A 27,941-nucleotide genomic window follows, 5' to 3' on the forward strand; every position below is an offset into this window, starting at 1 on the left:
CTATTTTGAAGGTTATTCGGTGATTAATAGGTAACCAATGTGACTTAATGAATAATGGTGTTACGTGATCGTATTTTTTTGCTTTGTATATAAGTTTTATGGCAGTGTTTTGGATTATTTGTAGTCTTTTCTTTTCTTTTTGCGGTATATTATAGAGCAAAGAATTACAGTAATCTAGTTTGGTGATAATCATGGAATGAACAAGGATATTAACCGATTTTGGTTCTAGGTAAGAAGAAATGGATCTTATCAAGCGGAGTTTATAAAAGCAGGATTTAACAGTTTGATTTATGTGGTCATGAAAAGATAAGTTCGAGTCAATAATTATGCCTAAAATTTTCACAGTTGATACAGATTCAATTGGGTTATTGTTGAGGACAAATGGAGATATTTGAGTAATATCTTTTCTCCAAGTAAATAGCATGGTTTGTGTTTTCTGAGTATTTAATGAGAGTTTATTATGGCAGAGCCAGTTTTTTATTGTGTCCAATTTAGTATTTATAGCTTTAATTTCTTCGATGTTTTCGGGATCAAGTGGGTGAAGGAGTTGTATATCATCAGCGTAGGAAAATGATGTAAAGCCCAGTGATTGACAGATAGTAAGTAAAGGTGAGAGAAAGATATTGAATAAAAGAGGAGACAGAATAGAACCCTGGGGTATACCAAAAGGTGAAGAGTAAGAGGCAGAGTAATCATCTCTTACTGTAACAGTAGAAGATCGGTTGGAGAGAAAAGATGTAAACCATTTTAGAACCTGTCCACCAATTCCAAAAGATTCCAAGCGATTGAGTAGGAGAGCGTGATCTATAGTGTCAAAGGCCGCTGAAAGGTCTAAGGAAAAAAGAGCAACCGATTTGTGGTGGTCTAGATAGTAATGAATATTGGTTACAAGACCTAACATTGAATATTCAGTGTTATGGTGTTTTCGGAAGCCTGTTTGGTTAGGATGCAATGCGTTAGATGACTCGATAAAATCTGATAGTTGTTCAAAGACCAGTTTTTCGATTAGTTTTGCTAGGAAAGGTAAGTTTGAAATTGGGCGATAGTTGGAAACATGTTTAGTTTTTCTTCCATATGAAAGAGTGGGGTGAAGGATTGGTAGCAAAATTGAATGCTTACCTGAAGAAAATCAGAGGGTGGATGAGTAGGACTGGGTTAGTGTTGAATGCTTCGGAAACAGATTTTATGATTGTGGGAAATGTGGATGAACATCTTTGGCCAGAGAGTGTCTTTATATATATTATAAACAGGTACCATAGGTATTTTATTGAAAATTGTTACTTTTTGTTTTAATGTTTGTCTTGGTTATTTTTTTTTTTTAACTACAAAAAAAATTCACTACATATAATATTGTTTCTTCTGTTCAGGTCATTCCTGGACTATACTTATAAAGAAAAACTTTTTAAAAATTCTAAAGTTCTGAAATGCATTTCATAGAGTGAAATATAGGGGTCCTTTTACTGAGGCATGCTGGTGCGTCTTGGCGCACACTCAATGCTAACACGCCCATTATATCGGACGCGTTGGCATTTAGCGCGTGCTAGGATGCACTAACGCGCCTTAGTAAAAAGGGACCCCATAGTTCCCCAAGCCATAGAAGCAATATAGATTTTTGGACAGTTATTCAGTAATTTTCGCTGTTTTTTTTAATCTCTAAACAAACTGTATATTGTAATTTTCGCTGGTTTTTTTTTTAATTTGCGACTTTTCTTTACAGGTCCGCTCCGAAATTTTTAGCAAACAGTATATTTTGTAATTTCGATTTCTTAAAGTCTCTGTACTCTGTACTCCTTCTACATATTGTAAATTGCTGAATGTCCAGCTCTCTTGAATGTAAACCGCCTAGAAGTCGCAAGATTGTGGCGGTATAGAAGAATAAAGTTATTATTATTATTTATGGATGATGATTTGATTATAGTTAAAGGAAATAATGTTGCTTGGAGTGTTATTGGATGCAAAATTGACAGTGGGTACACACACTGGCATAGTAAGGGGGGGTGGGGGTTTCCACCCAAGGTGCGTTCTTTGTAAAGGTTGCAGGCACCCATCCTCCGCTCCACTTCCTCTCCTTCCCAACCTCCCCTCCCCCCCCACCGTGCGCATGCATGCGCCCTTTCCTCGGTACCTCTTTCATTTTTCCTGCATGAGCAGCATTACAAACTTGCTACCCACATCAGTGTCGGCTTTCTCTGATATCGCATCCAGACCCTGCGCCTAGGAAGTGACATCAGATGGATCGCCGACACGATGCGGACAACAAGTTTGTGCTGTTGCTCTCGCCTGGAAAATTAAAAAGGTATAGGTGAAGGGAAGGGAGTGCAAGAGCGGCAGGGAGGGTCAGGAAGGAGCGGTGGGAGAGGGGCGCCATCGCCCCAGGTGCCACTTACCCTCGCTATGACACTGGATGCACAGAGTAGATCAGTCGACATGCTTTGCGTTAAGAATGTTGTTGTCAGCTGAAGCCAATACTTACTGGATGGGATTTCAGGGGGGTATTGCAGAATATGGTGTTGTCAAAATTGGATTATTGTAATGCATTATACTTGGGTATAATAATAATTATTATTATTTAATAATTATTTTTCTTGTATACCGCCCAACTAGTAGTTCTGGGCGATTCACAATAGGAGAATACTGAGACAGTTCAGCATATGGTACAGTTTCATAGAACACACTATCTATGTAAGAACATAAGCAATGCCTCTGCTGGTTCAGACCTGAGGTCCATCATGCCCAGCAGCCCGCTCACGCGGCGGCCCCAACAGGTCCAGGACCTGTGCAGTGATCCTCTATTTATAACCTTCTATCCCCCTTTCCAGCAGGAAATTGTCCAATCCTTTCTTAAATCCCAATACCGTACTCTGCCCTATTACGTCCTCTGGAAGCGCATTCCAGGTGTCCACCACACGCTGGGTAAAGAAGAACTTCCTAGCATTTGTTTTGAATCTGTCCCCTTTCAGTTTTTCCGAATGCCCTCTTGTTCTTATATTTTTTGAAAGTTTGAAGAATCCGTCCCTCTCTACTCTCTCTATGCCCCTCATGATCTTATAAGTCTCTATCATTCTAAAATTATATAATAAAAGTAATACAATTGTTAAACATTCCAGTACAATATTAAAAATTATTAAAAAATTAAAGCATACTATGACAATAAGAATAGAAACAGAAAACCTCATTAAAATATATCGAAATTAATATTCTTATTTGTCAAATAGGTCTTTAATAATTTCCTAAATGTGAAGTAAGAATTAGATTGAACGATCATCGGACTTAGCCAGGAGTTCATCTTCCCAGCTTGATACTCCAAAGTTCTGTCTAAAAAGGTCTTAAAACGACTGGCCTTTGGAGTAGGGAAGATGAACTTTCCAGAATTTCTAGTTCCTTTTGTCGAGTAAGAAAGCTTCAGATAGGGGGACAAATATGAGGGAGATAATCCAAAAAGCACCTTATAACAAATACATCCAAACTTAAAAAGCACTCTGGCCCCAAAAGGCAACCAATGCAACTTGGTATAAAAAGGACTAACATCATCATACTTTTTAAGATTAAAAATCGGGCGAACTGCAGATACATGGCCACGAGTGCATACATTGTAAGTTATTCAGAATTTAGCTGCTGGAATGTTAATGGGTGTACCTCATGTTGATCATATCACACCCATATTGAAGAAACTTCATTGGTTGCTTGTGAATTACCAGATAAAATATAAGGTATTAAAATTAGTTCACCAAGAACTATATGATAAATTGCCTGATTATTTTAAGAAAATTCTACATATCAACCAAGACGTACATTAAGATCTGAAAACTATATGTTAGAAGTGAGAAGTAGGAAAGAGATCCATTATGTTGACACAGAAAAATCCTCCTTTGCAGAGTTAAGAATTTTGCTGCCAATACATTTTAGTTGCTGTGCATTTAGGCTTGAATTTTGCCTTTAGTTGATAATGTTATATTTAGTTGTTATATTTGAGAAGTAGACCTATGAATGTGATGTTTACCCTAAAACACGTTAGGCTATGTAGGATTGTGGAAATGTTTTTATGTGTGTATTTAAGCGATTATGAAATTTTTTAAATTGTAAACCGCCTAAGATTTTAGGCGAGTAATTTTTTAAAATAAATCTCATTGATTTCTCATAGATGAATTTCAAAGTGAGACAAACCCTAGACTGATCAGCCTGTTTGAGTTGGGGTGAGTTGGCAGCACTTTTAAGACAGTGTTCCTTCTATGGCATGGGTTCCTATCGTATGCATATTCATTGCAGATATTTTGAAAATCAGACTTGACTTGGTGTGTCTCATGAACTGAGTTAGTTTTGCTGTGGAGGCAGTGCATGCAAATTTATCTCGTGGCTATCTTGAAAACCAGACTGGCTTGTTAAGTCTCTCAAGAAACGAGTTGAACCCCTGCTCTGAGGTGTGCATTATAGTCCTCCAGCAGTCTAGCATTTTACAAACCCAAATCATGCAGGTTTCCACACCATTTCTATTTAAGGACTTGACAAGAGATCCCTGTAAGAGCTTGGCCCATGGCTGGTGATCAGTGTTCTTAGTTTGTGCTGGAACAGCAAACATTTTGAGGCAGGGATTTCCTGCTTTCTAACTAAAATTTTTTTATTCATGTTTGGTTGCTATATAGCCTGTGTTGCTGCAGGCATGTAGTATATTCAACAGATAACTAAACCTTAGCACACCAACCCACACATATGCGGTCCATATCATTTTCAGAAATATATTTTATTGAGTAAATAAAGTAGATGTACTCACAACTGGTGAATCTCCTAGATGTTGCCACTGTGGAAGACAATGTAGATTTGAAGAATGGAGGATGGACAGAGATGAAGAAATACAAGATGGGTAGAAAAGTTCTCCAAGTTTCAGAGTTGAGATGGTGAGTTCTTCTTGCATGTGGTTGGATAGCTTAATGTGAAATACTGGTGCTTTGCTGGGGATAGAGCCACGTGCTCAAGATGGAAGCATAAGTGTGACTGGAGTTGAGGACAAAAGATTCTCATGGAGTAGCCAGAAATCAGGGGAGGGAAGAGAAGAGACCAGTAGGGACAGAGCTTGGCAACAGGTAACAGAGAGAGAGGGGACATACCTTTGCAGACCCATTTGAGCAAAGGTTGTAGAGATGACCTGTGCCACAGTGAGACAAAAGACCCAAGCTTAGATGACGGGAAAAGGGAGGGGGGTTTTAGACCACTAGAACAAAGCTTGTATAGGTAAGCAGGAGTGGCTGCAGTATGTACGAAACTACATTACATACAATGCCTTGCTCACACATCGACTGCATCAAAAAGTCCCATGGAAAGAAGGAATAAATTTAACACATCTTAAACTAGTGCAAGGCTGCCGGGGGCAGAACAATTCATGTATTATGTTACAATTTTATTTATTTCTGAAGAAATTTCACCCAAGGCAGTGTACAGCAAATATGAATTGGGCATAGGCAATTTTACAATTATAGTGACGGTACAACCCAAAAATCTTCAAGTATCAGCACAGAACACAATTAAAATAACAAGGTAAATTTAGAAACAAGCAAATCAAATCACAGTAACAGCAATATAGTACGGTTTTAATAATAATAACTGTATTTCTTCTATACCGTCATAATCTTACGACTTCTAGGCGGTTCACAGTGGAGAGCTGGACAGTCGGCGAATTACAGAATACAAATGGTGAGGATGATACAGTACAGTCAGTGAATTACAGATTACAATTAGTAAAATACAATACAATACAATTTTGCATAGTACACATTAAAATATAGTAAAACATTCATACGAGACAATGCACATTAATAGTGTAATATTTATAACAGTATAGTAATTAGATGCATGATTCACGTTGTTTAAAAAAACCTTAAATAGGGAAGAGAACAGGTGGAGGTGGAATAGACAGATGAGATAATGTAAATAAGAGAGCTGAGATGCGTACGTAGCCTGCTGTTCTCTAATTTGAAGGAAAACAAATTACATGTGCAGCCAGGGAAGGTGGAGCTGACCTCAGAGTGTATGTGGTAACCTAGTCCTGTGTAGTATGTGCAGTTGATGTTAATCTGGATACATGTGACTTCTCACTGAAGACTTGGGAGCAAAGCCAGGTTTTCAGCTACTTCCTGAAGCAGAAGTAGTTTTGTGTTAGCTGAAGCTTTTCTTGGCATGAGTTCAGAGTATGTGGGCTGCTCCTGAGAAGGCTCTCTGGCATGTGTCACACGGTGTCATTTCCTTTAGAGAGGCTATGGCTAGGGATGCTCTTTAGGAGGACCCTGGAGACTTCAAAGGATCATAAAAAGAGATCCTGTTCTTCAAGTATCCTGTTTCATTTCCTTTAAGGGCCTTAAAGAGCAGAGAATTTAAAATTTAGCCTTATAGTGTACTGGTAGCCATCAGTGGCATAATAAGGGGAGGCAGGGATGGTGGACTTCCTCAGGTACCATCGTCGTAGGGGCACCTCTCCTCCTCTCTGCCCCCTCTCGCATACCTCTTGAAATGTTTGGCTCCCTTCTTACATCACTCTTCCTGGTCGCAGGTGGAAGATGCTGCTCATGCCAGCAAATAATTCAAGAGGTACGTGAGGAGCGGGGAAGGTGCTCAAACGTCAAAGGGGCAAGAGCAGGGGGTGCCAACCTCCCTAACTATGCCACTGGTAGCCAACGAAGTTCTTATAGGAATGTTGTGATGTTTATATATTAGGACCTTTTGAGTGATCAGTCCTAACAAATCTTTAGCAGAATTTGTGTATCATACTTGTTACGTTGTGGTCTTGTATCCTACAAAGTCCTCTGGAGTTGGAGGTGGGTTAACGACAACAATCGGTACAGCATGAGCATTATAACAGCAATAACATTGCAAGCAAATGAGATATACAGTGCAGGATACACTCCAGTTTTGCTCCTAGCATAGACTTCTGGTGCAGTGAGTTCATGGATAGTATATTCATATCATATTCAGGAGCATACAGTTCAGAATTAGGCTTGAGCTAGGCTCCTAGCCAGGATTTTTGTAAAAGCCATGTTTTCAGGTATTTATGAAACTGAGCGTATGTGGTGGAAGTGCACATCTCTATGGATAAGGATTTCTGAATTTTGAATAGCAGTGTATCTTATATTTTACTCTTTTCAGGGATGGAAAGGATAATATCAAACGATTAGTGTTTCATTGTTCGGCAGATCTTTATTTAAAAAAGCTTATAGCCCACCTATAAGCTGGGACCGCTGCTTTTTAACATTTATCAATGATCTAGATATGGTGATGACTAATGAGATAATTAGGCCCCCTTTTATCAAACCATGTAAGGTTGTGTTTGGTTTTTTTTCATTGCAGACCACTGTAGTAAAAGCTCTGATGCTCATAGAATTCATATGAGTATCGGAGCTGTTACATAACAACCCGCGATGAAAAAAACCCTTGTGCGGCTTGATAAAAGGTGGCCTAAATTTTGCTGCTGACACAGCTATTCGAAGTTGTTAAATTGCAAAAGGACCTTGTGAAACTGGTAGAATGGGCATCAAATGTAGATGATGTTTAATGTGAGCAAGTGCAAATGATGCATGTGTGAAAAAGGAACCTGAACCATAGCTATGTGATGCAGAATTCCATGTTAGAAGTCACTGCCCAGGGAAAGGATCTAGGTGTCATCGTTAAGGATACAGTATGTTGAAACCTTCAGCTCGATGTGCAGTAGCAGCTAAGAAAGCAAATGCATGTAGAATATTATGAATTATCAGGAAAGGAATGGAAAAACAAAGATGAAAATGTTAATGCCCTTTTATCGCTCTGTGGTATGGCTGTACCTCGAATACTGTGTGCAATTCTGGTCACCATATCTCAAAAATGATATCGTGGAATTAGAAAAGGTACAGAGAAGGGCAATGACAATGATAAAGGGATGGGACAACTTCCCTATAAGGTAAGGCTACAGCGGCTAGGGCTCCTCAATTTGGAGAAGAGACAGCTCAGGGGTAATTTGATAGAGATCTATAAAATACTGAGTGGAGTGGAAAGGGTAGATGTGCTTGTTTACTCTTTCCAAAAATACTAGGACGAGGGGGCATAGAATGGAACTACTAAGTAGTAGATTTAAAACAAACCGGAGAAAATATTTCTCCACACAATATATAATTAAACTCTAGAATTCGTTGCCGGAGAATGTGGTAAAATCAGTAATAATAACTTTATTTTTCTATATCGCCACAATCTTGCGACTTCTAGGTGGTTTACATTCAAGATAGCTGGATATTCAGTGAATTACAATATGCATATAGTCAGAAGAGATACAGAGTACATCAAACTTTAAGAATGAGAAAGTATACAGTATATAGTGTACAGTGCGCTAAGACATTTTCGAGAGGACCTGTTAAGAAAAAGGTCGCGAATTAACAAAAAATACATCGAAAATTACAATATATAGTTTAAGAGATTTTCAGGGAGACATTTTAGAAGACATGTCTCGGATTGCAAAATACGGTTTGATTAGGATTTCAGAGGGGGGGGAGGGGTTTGAAAAGGATTTCAGAGGGGGGAAGGGGTATATTGGGAACGAGAAAAGAAAGAAAGTAAGCTTAGCAGGGTGTTTTAAAAAAAAAAATTTGGATAATTTCCTAAAAGAAGCCCATAGGCCATTATTGAGATGGCTTGGGGAAATCTACTGCTTATTCCTAAAATATGATCCATTGGTCTGACCCAGTATGGCTATCATGTTCCTATGACCTCTAGCAACCAGACTATAGAATAACCTCTAGCATTCAGAGACGGAACTGGTGAACAGTTTCCACGATGTACCCTGGCTACCAGCAAGCTTCCCTTTTCATCTCTATATCAAAATATTAACTCCAAAAATGTGGAGAGTAGATAGGCCAAGTGGTCTTTATCTACCAGGCTTATGTTAATGTTTGCATATTGGCATGACCCTTCATATCCTTCCTCAGATGTAGATAAAACAGCTAAAATTTTAAGATATGTTGCTAGGTACTTAGAAAAGCCAACGTAGTCTGCAGTAAACCACAGCAACCAGAAAACAACGAACAGACTGCAGATAATGTACAAGATGCAGGCATTGTTTATTAGTAAATGCAGTAACATATACAACCTTATAGCCAACCAAGGGACCCGACACGGTCCGTGTTTCGGATAACACGCCTTCCTCAGGGGTCCATGGTGGTTAAGGTATAAAGCAAACTGCATAAAAGATAACAAACACGCCAATCACGATCAAATGGGGTCAAGCAAGTCTTGCACAATAGCATAGTTTGAATTTGACCCACTTGTCAACTGGGAACCAATGTAACTCTACAAGTCATGGTGTGATGCAATTGAATCTCGATTTATATACAAGTCTCGCTGCTGTGTTATGTATTTGGAGGGGTTTTTGTTGTTTTCTTCCGTAGTCCTGAGAGAAGTGCAGTAGTGATAGGATTATTGATGGATGAGTATCCTTTAGTGTTGGTAGAGAAAATAAGGTCTAACCCTTAATTGTTCAGTAGTGCATATGTTCTACTGGTTTTGGGGACAGTGCCATCAATTTGCCAGGGATCAAAAATTCAGCTTTCATATACAAAAATTAAGCAAAATACCACTCTGCTGATTAATAGTTTGAACGCCAGTGATTTCAGAGCCCATGAAAGAGAAAGCCTTGGTACTGGGCGAGTCATATGACCCTACCTCCTACCCATCATCGGCATAAAAAATTTTCATGAAATGCGTCTTTGAAAATTTTTTTTTTTTTTTACTGACGTTACTTTAATCTGTAACAGATTAGATAGTCAAGGTTCAAATTGAAAAAAAGGGCAACGATTATTTTGTGGCTTTCTGCCTCTGCCTCAGGACCACTGAACCTGACACCAGCACCAACAATTGGGCAGTATACTCTCCACTTCCTGGCATTCATATACAAGACACAACTCTTCAGAATGATTTTGTGATGGATTTAGCACCCCCATGTACCTCTCTTGACAAAGTGAAGACATCTGCTCAATTTCGGTGGTGCTCAAGCACCAACAACCCCCAGAGAGCTAGCAGCTGTGCAAGGCATACTGAAAGCATGACAACGTGTGGGTACGTGACAGTGGAGTGGAGGGCCAGGGGAGTCGAGTTCAAATCCCACTGCAGCTCTTTGTGCAAGTCATTTAACTCTTCATTGTCTCGGGTAAAAACTCAGATATTGAGCCCTCCGGGGACAAAAAAAAAATACCTCACCACTTTGATCACTTTTAGGCTTGCTGGTGATATATAAGAAAAGCAAAGAAAACAATAAGCTATACAGTGCATTAATAAGCAGGGCCGGCTGAATACAGTAAGTGTGGTTAGCATGGTGCAGGGGAGGGGGGAGCACAGACATTTTTTTGTGGCATTAAAGCTGCCATGAGCATTGCTTTAGAACCTGTTGTGCAAGCCTTATCTGTGGGCAGAGTTCAGCTCTTTTCCTTTAAGCTATATGATGCAAGAAAGAACTTCAGTGCAAGTCTTGTGAGACTGAGACTGCGCAATACAACAGCAGAGGTAGGGTGGCAGCAGCAGCCCCAGTGGAAAGTGAAGGGTGCCAGAAACCCTGGCTCCATCCCTGTTAATAAGTGTGTTTAGTTCAGTCAGGAGCCTCAGGCCTGATTTTGTGAAACGACCTGCGACATGACACCATTCTCACACACAATTACCAGTTGGGAAGTACTGGCCTTGCAAATTTTGGAAATGTAATGCTGGCAGGTCAAGGGATGGGTTCCTACCATTCGGATTACCTGAGAGAGGAAGGAGGGGGAACAGATGTTTGAGGAAGACATGAGGTAGTGGACGGATGCTGCACAAGGGAAAAGGAAGTGGCAGGCAATAGATGCTGGGGACTGGGGAGAGGCAGTGGAAACATGTCATGGGTTAAGAGCGGGATGGCTATACTGGAGGCAGGAGGGATGGAGTGATGATGGAGGAAGGAAAATAAGTGCAGAAGAGAGTAACTGAGTGTTGAAAGATGTGAGAAGAGATGTCAAATTGTGAAGAGGCAAAAAGAAGCGTGGTGTGCCCAACCATTATTCCTGCTGAAATGTACATATCTGTAGGTATATTTGGGAGCATTGTTGTATTCCTTTGGAAGCCATAAGCCATACATCGGATTTAACAGTCTATAGCAGTGGTTCTCAACCTTTCTTCTGCTGTGACACACCAAACATTAAAAAGGGTCATCATATTATCATATCATATGGTTCTTATATCCCACAATTCTCTGCTTGGAGTCATTGTGGTTCACAATAAGAATGATGATTGGTTACATTTAAGATGGTTGGCTGGGCTGAGAACTGTTCAATACTCTCAAATTAACAAACTTCCTAAAGTCTGAATGTTTGGCTACTGTAGATGAAGAGTGTTCTTATTTTAAGTGCCAATTTCAGAAACAAAATTCTGGGTTGTTTTTTTTTTTTTTTACATTGATTGAACCATATCCATAATTGATTGAACCATATCCACGGCGCCCTCCTCTTGCTTGGACTGAGAACTTTCAGCACTTTCAGGAGTTAGAAAGGCGGTTTTGATGCCCAGATTAAGACTCTGGCGAGATCTCATTAAGAATATTGTGTACAATTCTGGAGACCACACCTTTCAAAAAGATATAAACAGGATGGACTTGGTCCAGAGGAAGGCTACTAAAATGGTCAGTGGTCTTCATCGTAAGGTGTTTAGGGGGACAGACTTAAAGATCTCAATATGTACGTATAGTTTGGAGAAAAGGCGGGAGAAGGGAGATATGATATACATTTAAAAACCTACATGGCATAAATGTGCATGAAGTGAGTCTTTCATTTGAAAGGAAGCTCCAGAATGAGAGGGCATAGGATGAAGTTAAGAGGTAACAAGAGTAATCTAAGAAAATTTTTACAGAAAGGATGGTAGATGTTTGGAATAGTCTCCCGGTAGAGGTGGTGGAGACAAAGACTGTGTCTGAATTAAAAAAAGCGTGGGATAGGCACATAGGATCTCTTAGGGAGAGGAAGAGATGGTAGATGCTGTGGATGGGCAGACTGGATGGGCCATTTGACCTTTATCTGCCACCATACTGCAACACAAAAATCTGCAAATATGCTACTCAGACATTATATAGCAAATAGAATCTATATGGACAACAGACCTGCAACATTTTCATTTGGGACTGAAGGCAGTAGTTGTTATTGGGAGTAGTAGGGAAGCAGAAATAGGAACTACCGTAGTTATAGCAGTGGTCTCAAAGTCGCAGCCCGCCAGGTACTATTTTGAGACCCTCGGTATGTTTATCATAATCACAAAAGTAAAATAAAACAGTTTCTTGATCATATGTCTCTAGCTATAAATTACAATATTATTATTAAGACTTAGCCAAAAGGAAAGATTTATAAACGCTAAAGAGTTTTACCTCATGCAAAATTGTCATTTCTTTAATAAGACATTAACTTTTTTTTTTCTTCAGCCCTCCAAGTACCTAGAAATTCAAAATGTGGCCCTGCAAAGGGTTTGAGTTTGAGACCACTGAGTTACAGGGATTTCAAGAGCCTGACTCTTCAAGATTGCTGGTCCTCCCAACTTGCAGGCACTGCTGGTTGTAAAAGGAAATACAGGCTTGCTGTCTACACCAGTGGTTCCCAACCCTGTCCTGGAGGACCATCAGGCCAATCGGGTTTTCAGGCTAGCCCTAATGAATATGCATGGAGCAGATTTGCATGCCTCTCACTTCCATTATATAGCAAATCTCTCTCATGTATATTCATTAGGGCTAACCTGAAAACCCGATTGGCCTGGTGGCCCTCCAGGACAGGGTTGGGAACCAGTGGTCTGCACCAAATACTTTGATACATATCTTACCTCTTAGGGACCTGCTGGTCCAGAGCAGTGGTTCTCCACCCAGTCCATGGAACACATCCAGCCAGTCAGGTTTTCATGACACCCACAATGAATGAGTCTGATCTGCATGCACATCTGTATTTCATTCATTTGATTTTTTTTTAGCCTGTCCTCCCAAAGGAATTCAGAATAGGTTATAAATCAGGTACTCAAATATTTTCCCTATCTTCCTGGCGGACTCGCACTCTGTCTAATGTACCTGGGGCAATGGAGGCTTAAGTGACTTGCCTAGTGGTCACAAGGAGCAGTGTGGGGTTTGAACCCACAACCTCTGAGTGCTGAGGCTGTAGCTCTAACCACTACGCCACACTCATCTGGAAGTTCAAGCCCTATGGGAGTTAAACTGTGATACCAACCTGAAATTCCAGCATGCATGGCTCCAGTGGCATAGTAAGGGTGTGTGGGGAGGGGGGGCGCGGTCTTCCTAAGGGCACAGCACCCCTCCTCCTTTCCATCTCCCCCACCCTCCACTCATCTCCTTGCCATGTGCTCCTTGCTGTCCCCCCCATACCTTTTTTTTACATCCCCAGAGTGAGGATGGTGCTCGCTTCGTTGCTCTCTGATATCACTTCTGGGACCTGCGCCTCAGAAGTATGAGGGTGAGCCGACACCGACGTAGGCATGCTGTTCATGCCGGAGAAGTTAAAAAGGTAGGGGAAAAGGGAAGGGGGCACGCACATGTGGCTGGGGGGGGTGTGATGGAGGGGCGCCACCACCACAGGCACTGTTCACCCTTACTACACCTCTGCTTGGCTCAAGCTTACAGCAAGTCAAGTTGTGGTGGGGAAGCAGGAATCCCTCCTTTAAGTATCTGTGTTTCACTACAAGAATTGCCTGTTTATTGTGGAAATCCTGAAAATCCAACTGGCTACAAGCATCCCGAGGACTAGACTGAAGCCCTGATCTCGACAAATACATGCCAAGTATTCTGATATTCAGAAGAACATAAGAATTGCTGCTGCTAGGTCAGACCAGTGGTCCATCATGCCCAGCAGTCCACTCACGCGGGGGCCCTTAAGTCAAAGACCAGTGCCCTAACTGAGACTAACTTTATCTACGTACATTCCAGTTTAGCAGGAACTTGTCCAACTTTGTCTTGAATCCCTGGAGGGTGTTTTCCCCTATAACAGCCTCCAGAAGAGCGTTCCAGTTTTCTACCACTCTCTGGGTGAAGAAGAATGTCCTTATGTTTATACAGAATCTATCCCCTTAACTTTAGAGAGTGCCCTGTCCTTATCAACTGAGTCCATTCCCTTCAGTATCTTGAATGTATCGATCATGTTCCCTCTCAGCCTTCTCTTTTCAAGGGAGAAGAGGCCCAGTTTCTCTAATCTCTCACTGTACAGCAATGGACATACATAAAATGTCCAATTTTTTTTCTTAATTTTAGTTGTTTTTATCTACTGAAGAGAATGGGTCCCCCTCCCCTCCCCTCCTCTCCCTTCTACATCTGAGCAATATGTGAACATTTTAACATAAGCCTGGCAGATAAAGACTACTTAGTCCATCCACTCTCCACATTTATTTAGTACGCATTTGATATAGAAATGAAAAGGGAAGTTTGCTGGTAGCCGGGGTGCATCCTGGAAACACTTCACTAGTTTTGGTCTGGGTGCTAGAGATTTTTCTATAGACCAATGGTCCATCAACTCAGTATCCTGTTTCCACTGTAGCCAATCCAGGTCATAAGTACGAGGCAAAAAAACAAGTTATGGCAACATTCCATGCTACTTACCCCAGGGCATTAAATTATTTATAGCAAAAAGGGGGATTATTCAGATGATCAAAAAATGATTTTAATAATGAATTTTTGGAACTAATTTTAAATGTTATGATAACAAACTGTTTATTAATTCTTAATATTTATTTACGAAAGGAGCAGGATCTGGGAAAATTCAAAAGTAATTTTAAAACATTTCTTTTTAAAGATGCCTTTGAAATTTAATCTCTTAACCCCCAGGCCATTGATTTTATTGTATTAATATGCTTTTATTCCCTCCCTCGTGTACCTTTCCATTTTTGTTCTGCTTTTCTATATTAAATTGTATTTCACATCCCCTTTTTACCTTATGTTATGAATATGATGAGCTAATCTTTAACCCTATTGTATTGTTCAAAGTTTGTATAGTATTGTTTCCCATTGAATGTATTTTAAATTGTTCATCGCTTAGAACTATGATTAAGCGATTAATCAAAAGAATCATTAAACTTGAAACTTGTTTTAGATATCTCAGTTGATGTGCTTTTATTCCCTCTGAGTAATTAAACTTGTGGTGGACATAACATAAATTATACAGACATCGGAACCTCTTATGATGTATATCATTTCAAGCAGTGGCTTCCTGTCTTATCTCAATAGCAGACTATGGGCTTTTCCTCCAGGAACTTGTCCAAACCTTTTTTTTTTTTTTTTAACCAACTACATTAACCGCTGTTACCATATCCTCTGGCAATGTGTTCCAGAGCTTAACTATTCTCTGACTGAAAAAAAATATTTTCTTCTATTGGTTTTAAAAGTATTTCCTTGTAAGTTCATCGAGTATCCCCCTAGTCTTTGCAATTTTTGATGGAGTAAAAAATTGATCCACTTGTATCCATTCTGCACCCACTCAGGATTTTCTTGACTTCATTCATATCTCCTCTCGGCTGTTTCTTTTCCAAGCTGAAGATCCCTAACTTCTTTAGCCTTTCCTCATACGAGAGAAGTTCCATCCCCTTTATTATCTTGGTTGCTCTTCTTTAAACCTTTTTTAATTCTGGTTTATCTTTTTTTTGAGCTACAGCAACCAGAATTGAACACAATACTCATGTCATTCTATAGTCTTGATGACACCAAACTCCGGCTGTAGTTGACTCTATTTAAAGAAAACAAGACCAAGTTCCTTGTTTTTGTTTATTTTTCAGCCAGTTTTGCTGCTTTAAACTTTTTTTCAGAGTGGTTTTGTTTTTGTGTTTTTTCCAGCTAGCTGCTGGCACTCTTATGAATCTAGATAAAGTATGGGCATTGCTGTTCTGATTGATTGTCATCAGAACTCTACAATATACATCAGTGAGATACTGCAGAAAGTATGCCAATGACATGAATGATTGATGGTGGGAGGAGGTGCTTTTGATTTTTTTTTTTTTAAAAGAAGATTGCTGCTAAACAGAGACCAGTTCTTATTCCATAAAAGTGTGAGAGGATTGGAGATAAAATGTTAAGATATCAAAGAAAGTAGCTGAGGAGGAAGCAACAGAAGCAAGAAATAAGATGGTTTTGAAGCATGCATGAGCACCGATGCATAAATGTCTGCAGATAAGGCCATAGGGCCTGTTTCCTCATCATCTTCAGCAGCAGTCTCTCCCTCCCCCCCCCCCCCCCTTACAGCAGATCTTAATCAAGCCTTTGCTTTTCAGTTCTTAGTTCTGGGAGTAAGCAAGATGGGAGAGGACTTGCTTTTTGAAATCTGTGAGGTATTTCCAGGTGATCTGGGCTGGCCACTGTGGGACACAGAATGGACTATAGGACTTACCCAGCATTCCCTATGTTCCCAATCCCCTGCACTTTTTCCATTCTTTTTTCAGATATTACTTTTTTTTGTCTTCCACATCCAATGAGAAGCTATTCCATTAATGCACTACACGTTCTGTGGGGGGGAAAAATAGCTCTCTGATTTGCTTCTGAGTCTGCCTCCTTGCACGTTCACCCTTTGGCTTACATTCCTTTGTAAAGGACTCATTTCATGTATGCTACTAGGAGTGGTGGCTTCTGTCCTCTCAGTAATATTTTCTCTTTCCAACTTCAGACTTGTAGACCTCGGAGAATGAAGGGTGCGGCCAGGCCTGGGAGCCAGGAGAGTGAACGTGGGAGAGTTCTCCGCATTGCTGCCTCCGGAATGAAGACCTCTAGGTCCTCCAATTCCCTGGCTTTTGAGTCTCGGCTCAGCAAGGTGAGTCTGTCAGTAAGTGCCAGATAACTATAAGAGACCAACCCCCTGGCTCTAGGGATCGGTCCTGGTTTACCAGCTCCTACTGTTCTGTTGAGAATTTCCTAGAAAGCTTTGCAAGCGTTGGCAAACTGCTGGCCTTGAGCCAGACCTAAGCTGACTTCCTGCCTTTATGGTCCAGTTCTGATGTTCACAGTTGTTTTTCATTGCAGAGTTTTAAGGGTCAGATTCAGCAAATGGTGCTTAATATTAGGCACTATTATGATCCTCACTAAGTTAGTAATTTGTAAAGGCTGCTTACACCCAACTGATGGCAGTTAGACACACAAATGCAAGTATTCTGTAACATCACACCTAATTTCTGGGAATGGCTATGGCTAGGATTACCAGACGTCTGGATTTCCCCGGACAGCTTTTCAAAACTCGGCACTTTGTCCAGGTTTTAAAAAGCTTGGAACAAATCACTGTTGGGCAGGCAGCGGGGGGAGGGGGAGGCTGGGGCAGGGCGCGGGATTGGGGGTGGGACTGGGGTATAACAGGGTAGGGATGGGTGTGGCTGAGGCCGGGTCTAGGGTAGGCCAGATCATGGGTAGGCCAGGGCTAGGCTATGGGTAGGCCAGGGCTAGGCTATGGGTAGGCCAGGCCATGGATAGGCCATGATCTGGCCTACCCATGGTCTGGCCTACCTATGGTCACCCCTTTTGGAGTTGCACATGTTATAGGGCATGGGGGGCAGATCTGTGCATAACTCCTAATTACTGTCAATTAAATGCTTATTAACTCCAGCAATTGATTATTGGCACCTGACTGACTAGTCTCCATGCAGATCTGGGTTCCATGCCCAAATCTAGGCAACCTATACAGAATATTCATAAGCATTGTAAACTGCCTAGGTTTTGGGGGTTTTTTTTTAGGCAGTATATACATTTTTTAAATAAATAATTAAAATAAGAGCATCTTAAAAAAACAAAATAAAAACATAAGTGCTTATCAGTAAATGGAAAATGTTCTCCCATATTTGCCAAATCGTGTCATACTATGCTCGCCATGCTATCTGACCATACCATGTTTTGTCATGTTTCACCTGCTTTGTTAATTATATTTTTGCCATCTGTCAGACAATGTTTGCCATGCTATCTTCTGAGAGTGTGGCACAGGAGTTAGAGCTACAGCCTTGGCACCCTGAGGTTGTGGGTTCAAACCCATACTGCTCCTTGTGACCCTATCTAATGTACCTGGGGCAACAGGGGTTAAGTGACTTGCCCAGGGTCACAAGGAGCAGAATGGAGTTTGACCACTGCACCACACTCTCCCCCCAGTCTATTATAAAATTACTTAATAAAAGGAGAACATCCTTTCAAAGTTTCCTTATTCAGTGATCTGACTTAGGTTGATGAAAATCTAAGATGTGCCTCGGGTGTAAGTGGAGAGTGCCTTGCTGAACCTTGACCTCTAGATTCCATGGGGGAGGGAGGGGAGTAAATGCTTGCCTTTATTATTTTTAGTAGGTCTTTCTCAATGATGCTCAAAGAAGCTTACAGTGTTATTAAAATCCTGGCAGCCAGACTCGTGTTTTGTCCAGAAACCTCTGTGGCTTGGTTTTCCATGTTTCATTCAATTAAATGACAGATCACAGTTTGTAGTCTCACTGTAACAGCTCTTGCTTTTGTAAGCTTATGATGTGGCAGTATAATTCTAGGACAGGATAAGCATACTAAGCATTTCTCTATAAATAGAGTATAAATGAAGAAATGAGAATGTGATGTTTAAAGTCACCCAGTCTCTGGCTTTCCTCAAAAAAGCTCTACAGGAATTTTGTTACTGTGATTAGAAATTGTAAAAATACTGTAAAATCATTTTGACTTCTTTGTATTCCAAAGAACAGCTAGGAGGTAGCAGATTGCTCAAAACAGGTTATTTTAGCATAGGAGTTCTCCCAACAATTTTTGTACAGTTTTGGGGGTTTTTTTCTTTTTTCTTTTTTTAACCTAAATTGCTCAGTGAAAGCAAAATAAACCAATGGTGACCACTTTTGAAAAACGCTGAAGCAACCGAAATAGATGCCTGCATGGGACAGGAATTTGCCAATTGATTTTTCCCTGGAAAGTATTCTTTAACATATCTATACTTTTTTCTTCTCTTGCATTAGCAATATAATAATTTTATTGATTGCTTATTGCAGGTTTCCAGGTCTCGCTACATCTTGTCAGGTACACCTGACATTTCAGCCATCATGCTGTAGCTTTTTTCAGGGTGTGCTGCGAGGTCTGCAATTTGTCTTTATATATAGTGGGTCCTCAAACCCGATTGGCTGGGGCTTGAAGTGAATCAGGCAACAAAGTCAATTGCTCACCAATTTGAATTTTGGTGGGAAAGTCAATTGGTCTTTTTCTCCTGTAATGGAAAAGTCTCTGGGTTTTAAATATGTTCTCCACATGAAACTGGGTTATACATTTCCCCCTCCGTATTCGTGGTGGTTAGGGGCAGAGCCGGCCCGCGAATATTAAAAACTGCAAATAATATTCAGGCCGGTTCTGCCCCTAACCACCACTTCCCCCAGCTATTTTAAGCCCTGTGAACCCCCCTACCCCTTGAGCCTTACCTGATGGTCTAGTGGGTTTTCAGGCAGAAGCAATCTTCCCACACTCCTGCCCTGTGCATATCGCTCATAGGAAATGGGTACCTTGAGCTCCCGTCATAATCTCGAGACGACAGGAGCTCAAGGCAGTCATTTCCTGTGAGCGATCTGTATGAGGCAGGAGCATGGGAAGATCGCTTCTGCCTGAAAATCTGCTAGACCACCAGGTAAGGCTTAAAGGGGGGGGGGCTCAAGAGCTTAAATAGCCCGAAAAATGATTTTTTTGGGCAGAAAATCACAAATAATTGAAACTATAGATAACGGAAACCGTGAATACAGAGGGGAAAGTGTTTGTTTGTTTATTTAAGATTTGATTTACCGCTCCTGCATTTTACTGACCTAAGCGGTTTACAATGTATCAAACTAAAATGAAATTAGGTACTTGAGAAAAACTACCCTATCTGTCCCAAAGGCTTGCAATCTAGCTAAAGTACCTGATTAAAATATGTAATACATTTCTAAGATCAAAAATAAAAAGAAATACAAAGAATGAAAGAAGATAAATTAAAAATAAAACAACTTTAAGAGATAGAAAAGTCTCTGAGGCGGCTTGATAGTAAGTTCAGTCTGCAGAACCAGGTCAACCAGTTCTCTCAGGGTTTCTGTAAACTGGCATCATACTTAATGTGATCATTTATTTTTTTCATCAAAAGGGGACATCTATTAATTGTCGGTCCCAGCCCCAACCCTGCCCTAGCCCCGCCCCAAATTTCTTCCATTCATTTTTCATGTACACATATGTTCATATTAATTCATAATGGTAATCTTAAAATTAAAAAAAAACTACAAAGCACACCATATGCAGAGAAAATGTTAATTATCATTTGGGGTTTTCAAAGATGTCAAGGCAGATGACTTTAAAATATGCAATGTCACCTCAGTAACTATAGAAAAATAGACAAATATAGTGCAAAATATAGACAGCAGATATAAATTCTCAAAACTGACAGGTTTTGATCACTAAATTGAAAATAAAATCATTTTTCCTACCTTTGCTGTCTGGTGATTTCATGAGTCTCTGGTTGTGTTTCCTTCTTACTGTGTATCCTTTCTTTCATTTCTTTCTTTCTTTCTGCACTCAGGCCCAACAATTGTCCCTTTCTATTCCCTCCCTCCTTCCTTAGTGCCCTCGTGCCTCTGTCCTGTGTCCTTAAGTTTCAAGTTTCATAATAATTTGATTAATCGCTTAATCTAAATTCTACATAATACATAATGGAACTGTTTAAAAGATGTAGGAACTCTCGACCACATGCTTTTTCACTGTACACAGGTCCGATCCTTTTGGACTCGCATTTGGAGCACCATACAATCTATTACTAACTGCTCGGAAGAGATCTCTATGGACATTGTAATCCTTCGCTCTCAACATCCCTGCTTTGCACAATCAAATTGTCCTCCTAAACTCATTGATACCATGTTTGTGACTGCTCTCATGCACATTCTCAAAAACTGGAAATCATCTTCGTTATTAGACTATACTTTTTGGTGGAACTCTCTGTGTATGTACCATAGATTTGAATCATATGCATATGAGAAAAAAATTACATCCAGAACCCTCACGAACTTGGAAGTTTAACAAATCACCTTGGTCATTCCTAGATACCTATGTACGTTCTGCTTCGTAGACACTCCTGTCTTCCTTTTCTTTAATTTCCTTTTCTTTATTTTTCTTTCATCTTTCTCCCTTTTTTCTGTTGTTCTCCCTCACTTTCTTCTTATATTCTCTTCACATGTAGTTCTAATAGTAGGAACCTTTCTCACTGTTATGTTCCTCTATAGTTAAATATAGATTTATATGCTCTTTATACAGAAAGCTTTATTTTGACTTCATGTATTTGAACTGCTTCCTGTATTTTCTAAAAATACTCAATAAAAAACTATTGAACTAAAAAAAAAAAAAATAAATAAATAAAATTACAAAATAAGGGGAATAATACAATAAATAACAAGACTAAGACTAACGAGACTATTGACAAATTTAACAAAACTAGGAACATAAGGGAGGAGATGGATGAGAGTTACAATTTGTTTAAAAGTTAAAGAAACAAATAAGGGAGATACATAAGGAGAGGGAAGATAAAAAATTACTTCAATAAAATTGTAGAGAAAAAAAATAAAATTAGTTTGAAGACTAAATGACTAATTTACAAAGGCATCTTTAAAGAGAAAGCTCTTTGAATTTTTCTATATTGGGTTCTTCCCTTAAGTGGCTAGGGAGAGAATTCCAAGTTTGGGGGGCCGTGACTGAAAAGATCAACTGTCGTCTAGTATTAATAATTCTAAGGGAAGGAATCGTCAGCAAATACTGTTCAGCGGATCTTAATGTTCTATTGGAAGTGTAAGGAATTAGTAACTTGTAGATGAAAGCCGGAGTTTTAAAAAGAAGGGCTTTAAATGTAAGCAGACATAGTTTATATGTTACCCGATGGGCAACTGGAAGCCAGTGCGCTTTCTTAAGAAGGGGTGTTACGTGATCGAACTTCTTAGCTTTGAAAATGAGCTTAATGGATGCATTTTGAATGATTTGTAGATGTTTGATTTCATTTTGAGCTATTCCGTTGAACAGGGCATTACAGTAGTCTATTTTGGAAATAACGAGAGAGTGGATAAGAATATTGAGAGAATTAGCGCAAAGAAATTGAGAAACAGAACGAATTTGACGAAGCCTAAAAAAAGAGGATTTAACAATACTACTGATGTGGTCATGAAAAGATAGTTTGATCAAAAATAATCCCTAGAATCTTGATATTGTATACTTGTTGTAAGGGAAAACCCTTGATAGTAATTGGAAAATTTAGTTTTAAATTATCCTTCCAGGGAAAAAGCATCACATTCGATTTATTGATATTAAGTGCAAGTCTATTAGTATTCAGCCATTGGTGTATTTTTTCAAGTTTCATATTAATTGATGATATATCCAAAGGATTATTGGTGTCTAATGGGTGTAAGAGCTGGATATCATCTTCCCGTGCCCCCAGTGCCTCCTTCCCGTGTCCCTAGTGCCCCCAGTGCCTCTGTCCTGTGTCCCTAGTGCCCCCGTGCCTCTGTCCCTAGTGCCCCCGTGCCTCTGTCCTTAGTGCCCCCGTGCCTCTGTCCCTAGTGCCCCCAGTGCCTCCTTCCCGTGTCCCTAGTGCCCCAGGCCCCAGTGCCCTCAGTGCCTCCTTCCTATGTCTTCTCTTGCCTTTGTCCCTCCCACGAAGCCAGCCTGCCTGCCTACTTCCTTCCCTCTCTCCAGTGCCTGATTCAACACCCCCCCCCCCCCGCAGATTCAAACCCCCTGCCCGCCCGTGTACCGCCACTGCCTACCTGTCTGCCTCCCTGCCGCGCCGATTGAAACGCTGGGCCGCCGCCGCTGCTTCTTGGCTTCTTCCCGACGTCAATTTTGACGTCTTAGAGGAAGTTTGGGCCAGTCAGGCAGCGATTGGCTGGCCCCGAACTTCTTCTCCGACATCAAAATTGATGTCGGGAAGAAGCCAAGAAGCAGCGGTGGCGGCCCAGTGTTTCAATCGGTGCGGCAGGGAGGGAATGTGATCGGCCGTCCTGGTGTCCCCGTGCACAGCTTCGGGACGCTGTCCCTGAAAACGGGACATTTTGGTGTCCCGAAGCGGTGGGTCAGGACAACGGGACGATCGGCCCGAAAACGGGACTGTCCCGTTGAAAACGGGACGTATGGTCACCTTAATCATACTTGTTGCAGATTTCCGGGCCTTGCTGCCTCTTGTCAGATAGAAACAATATTTCAGCTATCATGCTGTGACTTTCTTCAGGGTATGCTGTGAGGTCTGCAGTTTGACTTCATATACTAGGTCTTCAAACCCGATTGGTTGGGGCTTGAGGTGAATGAGGCAGGAAAGTCTGTAGGTCACCAATTTGTGACCAGCTGACTTTTCCATCAAAATTCTAATCTAATCAGAATTTCTTAATCACTCTTCTAGTACAGGTTCAACGCAATTTACAAGATAAGAGGCCCATGAAACAGCATGTGGAAAACTTACAATAGTATAAAAATGAAGAAGGTTATAACAGTTCAGGCGAATAAGAATACAATGCATCGATAGGAAGAGTTGCACAGTTGCAGGAGGGTTATATTGCTGCAGGAGGAAGTGAATGAAATGCACTGGGAGAATAACATCATTGTTGGAGAGAGTGCATGGTCTTTAATTAGAAAGGAATTGGTCAAATATTTCAGTTTTTTTCTGAAGGTGGGGTAGTTTAGTTCAGATTTTATGGGTGTTGGAAGGGCGTTCAGGTTCGTATGACAATGTAGGTGAAGAGAGTATTGAATGTTCACTTGTACTTCTCCCTTGGAAGATGGGATGAACATTTGATGGGTGTTTATCCTGGTTTTAACAGGCAACTATGGTTAACATCAACAATTGTCTGTCTTATTGAAATTTAACAAATACAGTAAGTCTCCATTCAGTTTGCATCTCTACAAGGTTGAAATGTAATCTTGTATCTACCCATTGATCTTGACTAACTGTAATAAAGAGCTGAATATCATTGGCATAAATCTAACTGATCTCTAAATGTGGATTTGAATATTTAGAGATTGAGAGAACTGAATTCTGTGGAACTCCATAGAGGAGATGCACTGTAGTGGAAATTGCTTTCTGCAAGATATATTTGGGACTAGTCTGATTGAATTTTGTGTTAAAATTGGAAAGAGTGGTAATGAAACTCGAACTATTACGGCAAAGATACAGTGGTGAAACCAGGGCAGGATTAATTCATCGAGGGCCCATAGGCACACAAGTACACTGGGCCCCTTGCCCCGCCCCACCCCACCATGTGCCAGCCCAGGTGGAAACAGGAAGCTACGTCAGAGGGAAGCTTTGGGCAAGCAGTACTGCTTGCAAAATTACAGTTCCTGTTGCCTTTCTTACCCACGTTGCTTGCTTGTCTGTCTTTCCGTCGATGGGGGAGGGGGGCCCGCATTGCTGATCGATGCTGGAGGGGCCCATCACCGTTTGGAAAAAACAATGTTGATGCCCTCTTTCATTGGGCCCCCCTGACCATTTCGGGCCCTAGGCATGTGCCTACTGGGCCTATTGGTTAAACTTGCCCTGGGTGAAACACAAAATTCAACAACACACCTCTGGCGTACTCTCACAGACACGTCTTCTTCATTTGGCCATGAAGTTTTTCTTCTCGCTATGACGCAACAATAACGACTACGGTAGTCCAACTGCAGGTTCAGAACGTCAAGTATGAGATTCACAAGAACCAGCACAGCGTTGCCATGTCTACTTCTTGGAAAGAAAAACAGAGGCACTCATTACTTTTCAATTGTCTGTGTGTGCAGTAAGTAAAATTAATTCTAAACTTTTAAGAGAATAGAATAATTTAAAAATTGGACTAATTACAACTTGGGGGAAAAAACCTATTGGTTATCAGCTGGTGGAACTGATTGATTGTAATCCCTCTGGTCCTTAAAAGCTTTTTTCCTTCTGAAATGGAGTGAATTAAGATAATATTCTTAAGAGTATTGTAAGTACTGTATTTTATAAAATTAATTTTCCTTCCCTCCCTCAAGTCTTGGCAGTTAGTTTTTTTCATCCATTTCCTTGCCAATATCCCTGGCATCTCAGAAGTTTTAAATTGGCATTGAAACCAAATTATTTGTTTTTGGCTGATGCAAACTAGGGGTTTCTAGGAGAAGCAACAGGTTCCATAATGCCAGATTCATTCCAGAATTCTGTCTGCTAATTCTGAGACTAACAATCCCCTTGAATTTATAAAATCAGTCTCCAGTGTGTTTCTGGCCTGTCTCTCTCACTGTGGGTTCCACGATTAAAGCTAAGTTTCAGCAGTGACGGGACCAGGGGAAAAAACTAATAATTTAACATCCTCTCCTAGTCTTTATGCCCTTTATATGCTATATCTTGTACTTGAACCTAGTCTGGTATATGAGCTGGGAAAGCAATCTGCAGAGTCGGGGAATATAAATCCCTCTTTGCTTTCTCCTTTGAAGCATGATGTGCCAACTCTGTTCAGAGTTTCTTAAAGCAGTAGATCTGGAAAAAGAATGTGCTCACTTTTATAACCTCTTGGAAGCCATTTTGCCTATCAAAGCATTTTCCAAAACAAAGAAAAAGTGAAGTCAGATAAAGATCATATGGCCTATCTAGTCTTGTCCATGCCATCTATTATCCCTTCCTCCCCCTATAGAGATCCTATGTATACATGTCTTAGCGTGTTTGTCTCTATTACCTCTACTGAGAGGGCCAGTCCATGCATTCAACACCCTTTCCATGAAAAAGTACTTTCTGAGGCTACTTCTGAGTCTATCCCCTTTCACCTATGCCTCCTCATTCCAGAGTTCCCTTTCAATTGAAAAAGACTCGCTTTATGCGCATTTATGCCACATATATATTTTAAGATCATAAGAATTGCTGCTGCTGGGTCAGACCAGTGGTCCATCATGCTCAGCAGTCCGCTCATGCAGCGGCCCTTAGTTCAAAGACCAGTGCCCTGAGTCTAGACTTATCTGTGTACGTCCTGGTTCAGCAGGAACTTGTCTAACTTTGTTTTGAATCCCTGGAGAGTGTTTTCCCCTATAACAACCTCTGGGTGAAGAAGAACTTCCTTACGTGTCTACAAAATCTATCCCCTTTTAACTTTAGAGAGTGCCCTCTCATTCTCTCTACCTTGGAGAGGGTGAACAACCTGTCTTTATCTACTAAGTCTATTCCTTTCATTATCTTGAATGTTTCGATCATTTCCCCTCTGTCTCCTCTTTTCAAGGGAGAAGAGGACCAGTTTCTCTAATCTCTCACTGTACAGCAACTCCTCCAGTCCCTTAACCATTTTAGTCGCTCTTCTCTGGACCCTCTCAAGTAGTACCATGTCCTTCATGTACAGCGACCAGTGCTGGACACAGTGTTCCAGGTGGAGGTGTACCATGGCCCGGTACAGAGGCATGATAACCTTCTCTGATCTCATTCCTAGCATTCTGTTCACCCTGTTTGCCACCACCACGCATTGCGCAGACTGCTTCATTGACTTGTTGACCAAGTCTCTTTCCTTGGGGGGAGGGGGGGTGTCTCTCCAAGTACTGCACCAGACATCCTGTATTCGTGTATAAGATTTTTGTTACCGACATGCATTACCTAACACTTATCCACGTTAAACCTCATTTGCCATGTCACGGCCCATTTCTTGAGTGTGTTTTGTCACATTACAGGTCTTGGCAATCCTTCTGCATCCTCACTACTTTGAATAACTTTGTATCATCTGCAAATTTAATCACCTCGCTCGTCGTACCAATTTCCAGGTCATTTATAAATATGTTGAAGAGCACGAGGCCAAGCACCGAACCTTGCGGCACTCCACTCGTGACGCTTTTCCAGTCAGAGTATTGTCCATTTACTCCCACTCTGTTTCCTATCTGCCAACCAGTTTTTAATCCATGTGATTATTTCACCCTCGATTCCATGGCTCGCAATTTTTTTTTAAGTAGTCGTTCATGTGGGACCTTGTCGAACGCCTTCTGAAAATCCAGATTTTATAAATTCAAGGTAATTGTTAATCTCTGAATTAGCAGACAGAACTCTGGAATGAATCTGAAATTATGGAAGCTGTTGCTTCTCCTAGAAAACCCTAGCTTGCATCAGCCAAATACAAATAATTTGGTTTCAATGCCAATTTAAAACTTCTGAGATGCCAGGGATATTGGCAAGGAAATGGAGAAAAAAACCTTACTGCCAAGACTTGAGGGACGGAAAGAAAATGAATTTTATAAATACAGTACTTACAATAGTCTTAAAAGAATATTATCTTAATTCACTCCACTCCATTTCAGAAGGAAAAAAGCTTTTAAGGACCAGAGGGATTACATTGTCGACCTTGTCTATCTCCTTGTTTACTCCCTTGAAATGCAACAAGTTCTTCAAGCAAGATCTTCCTTTGCTGAAGCTGTGATGGCTGGTCCTCATCAGTCTAGGTGATCAATGATGGGGTCCTTTATCAGCGCCTCTACCATCTTTCCTGGTACCGAGGTCAGACTCACCGGTGTGTAGTTTCCTGGTTCTCCCCTCGAACCTTTCTTGAAGATCGGTGTAACATTTGCCACTTTCCAGTCTTCCAGAATCCTTCTTGATTTGATCAACAGATTGGCTATTAGTTGTAGCAGTTCAGCTATAGCCCCTTTCAGTTCCTCGATTACCCTTGGATGGATGCCATCCAGTTCCGGGGATTTATCAATTTTAAGCCTATCAATATGCCTGCATACCTTTACTAGACTTGTCAGTTTCCTATCTTCGTTTCCTGCATATAGCCTGTCTGCTTCTGGTATGTAGTAAATACAGATGCAAAAAATGTGTTCAGTTAGTCGGTGATGGCATTGTCCTCCTTTAGCACTCCCTTTATTCCTTGGTTATCCAATGGCCCCACTGCTTCCTTCGTGAGTTGTTTCCCCTTAATATATCGAAAGAACGGCTTGAAGTTTTTTTGCCTCCTTGTCTATTTTTTTCTTCGTAGTCTCTTCTGGCCCCTCTTACCGCCTTATGGCA

At 40.7% G+C, this 27,941-nt stretch overlaps 1 protein-coding gene across 5 annotated transcripts in view; it reads left to right on the top strand.

Moving 5' to 3' along the window:
• SPECC1 (sperm antigen with calponin homology and coiled-coil domains 1) overlaps positions 1-27,941 on the top strand; it is a 334,491-nt gene that overhangs the window by 64,372 nt on the left and 242,178 nt on the right. For 4 of the 5 annotated variants that reach the window (XM_033921588.1, XM_033921589.1, XM_033921586.1 and 1 more), the window contains exon 2: positions 16,650-16,793. In XM_033921588.1, coding sequence (XP_033777479.1) covers positions 16,668-16,793 — 126 coding nt within the window. In that variant the 5' untranslated portion in view covers positions 16,650-16,667. Of the gene's footprint in view, positions 1-4,141; positions 4,194-16,649; positions 16,794-27,941 lie in introns of those variants that run through there. The other variant, XM_033921590.1, reaches the window with a different exon arrangement.

Source organism: Geotrypetes seraphini, chromosome 15, assembly GCF_902459505.1.
Source record: "Geotrypetes seraphini chromosome 15, aGeoSer1.1, whole genome shotgun sequence".
Classification (NCBI taxonomy): domain Eukaryota; kingdom Metazoa; phylum Chordata; class Amphibia; order Gymnophiona; family Dermophiidae; genus Geotrypetes; species Geotrypetes seraphini.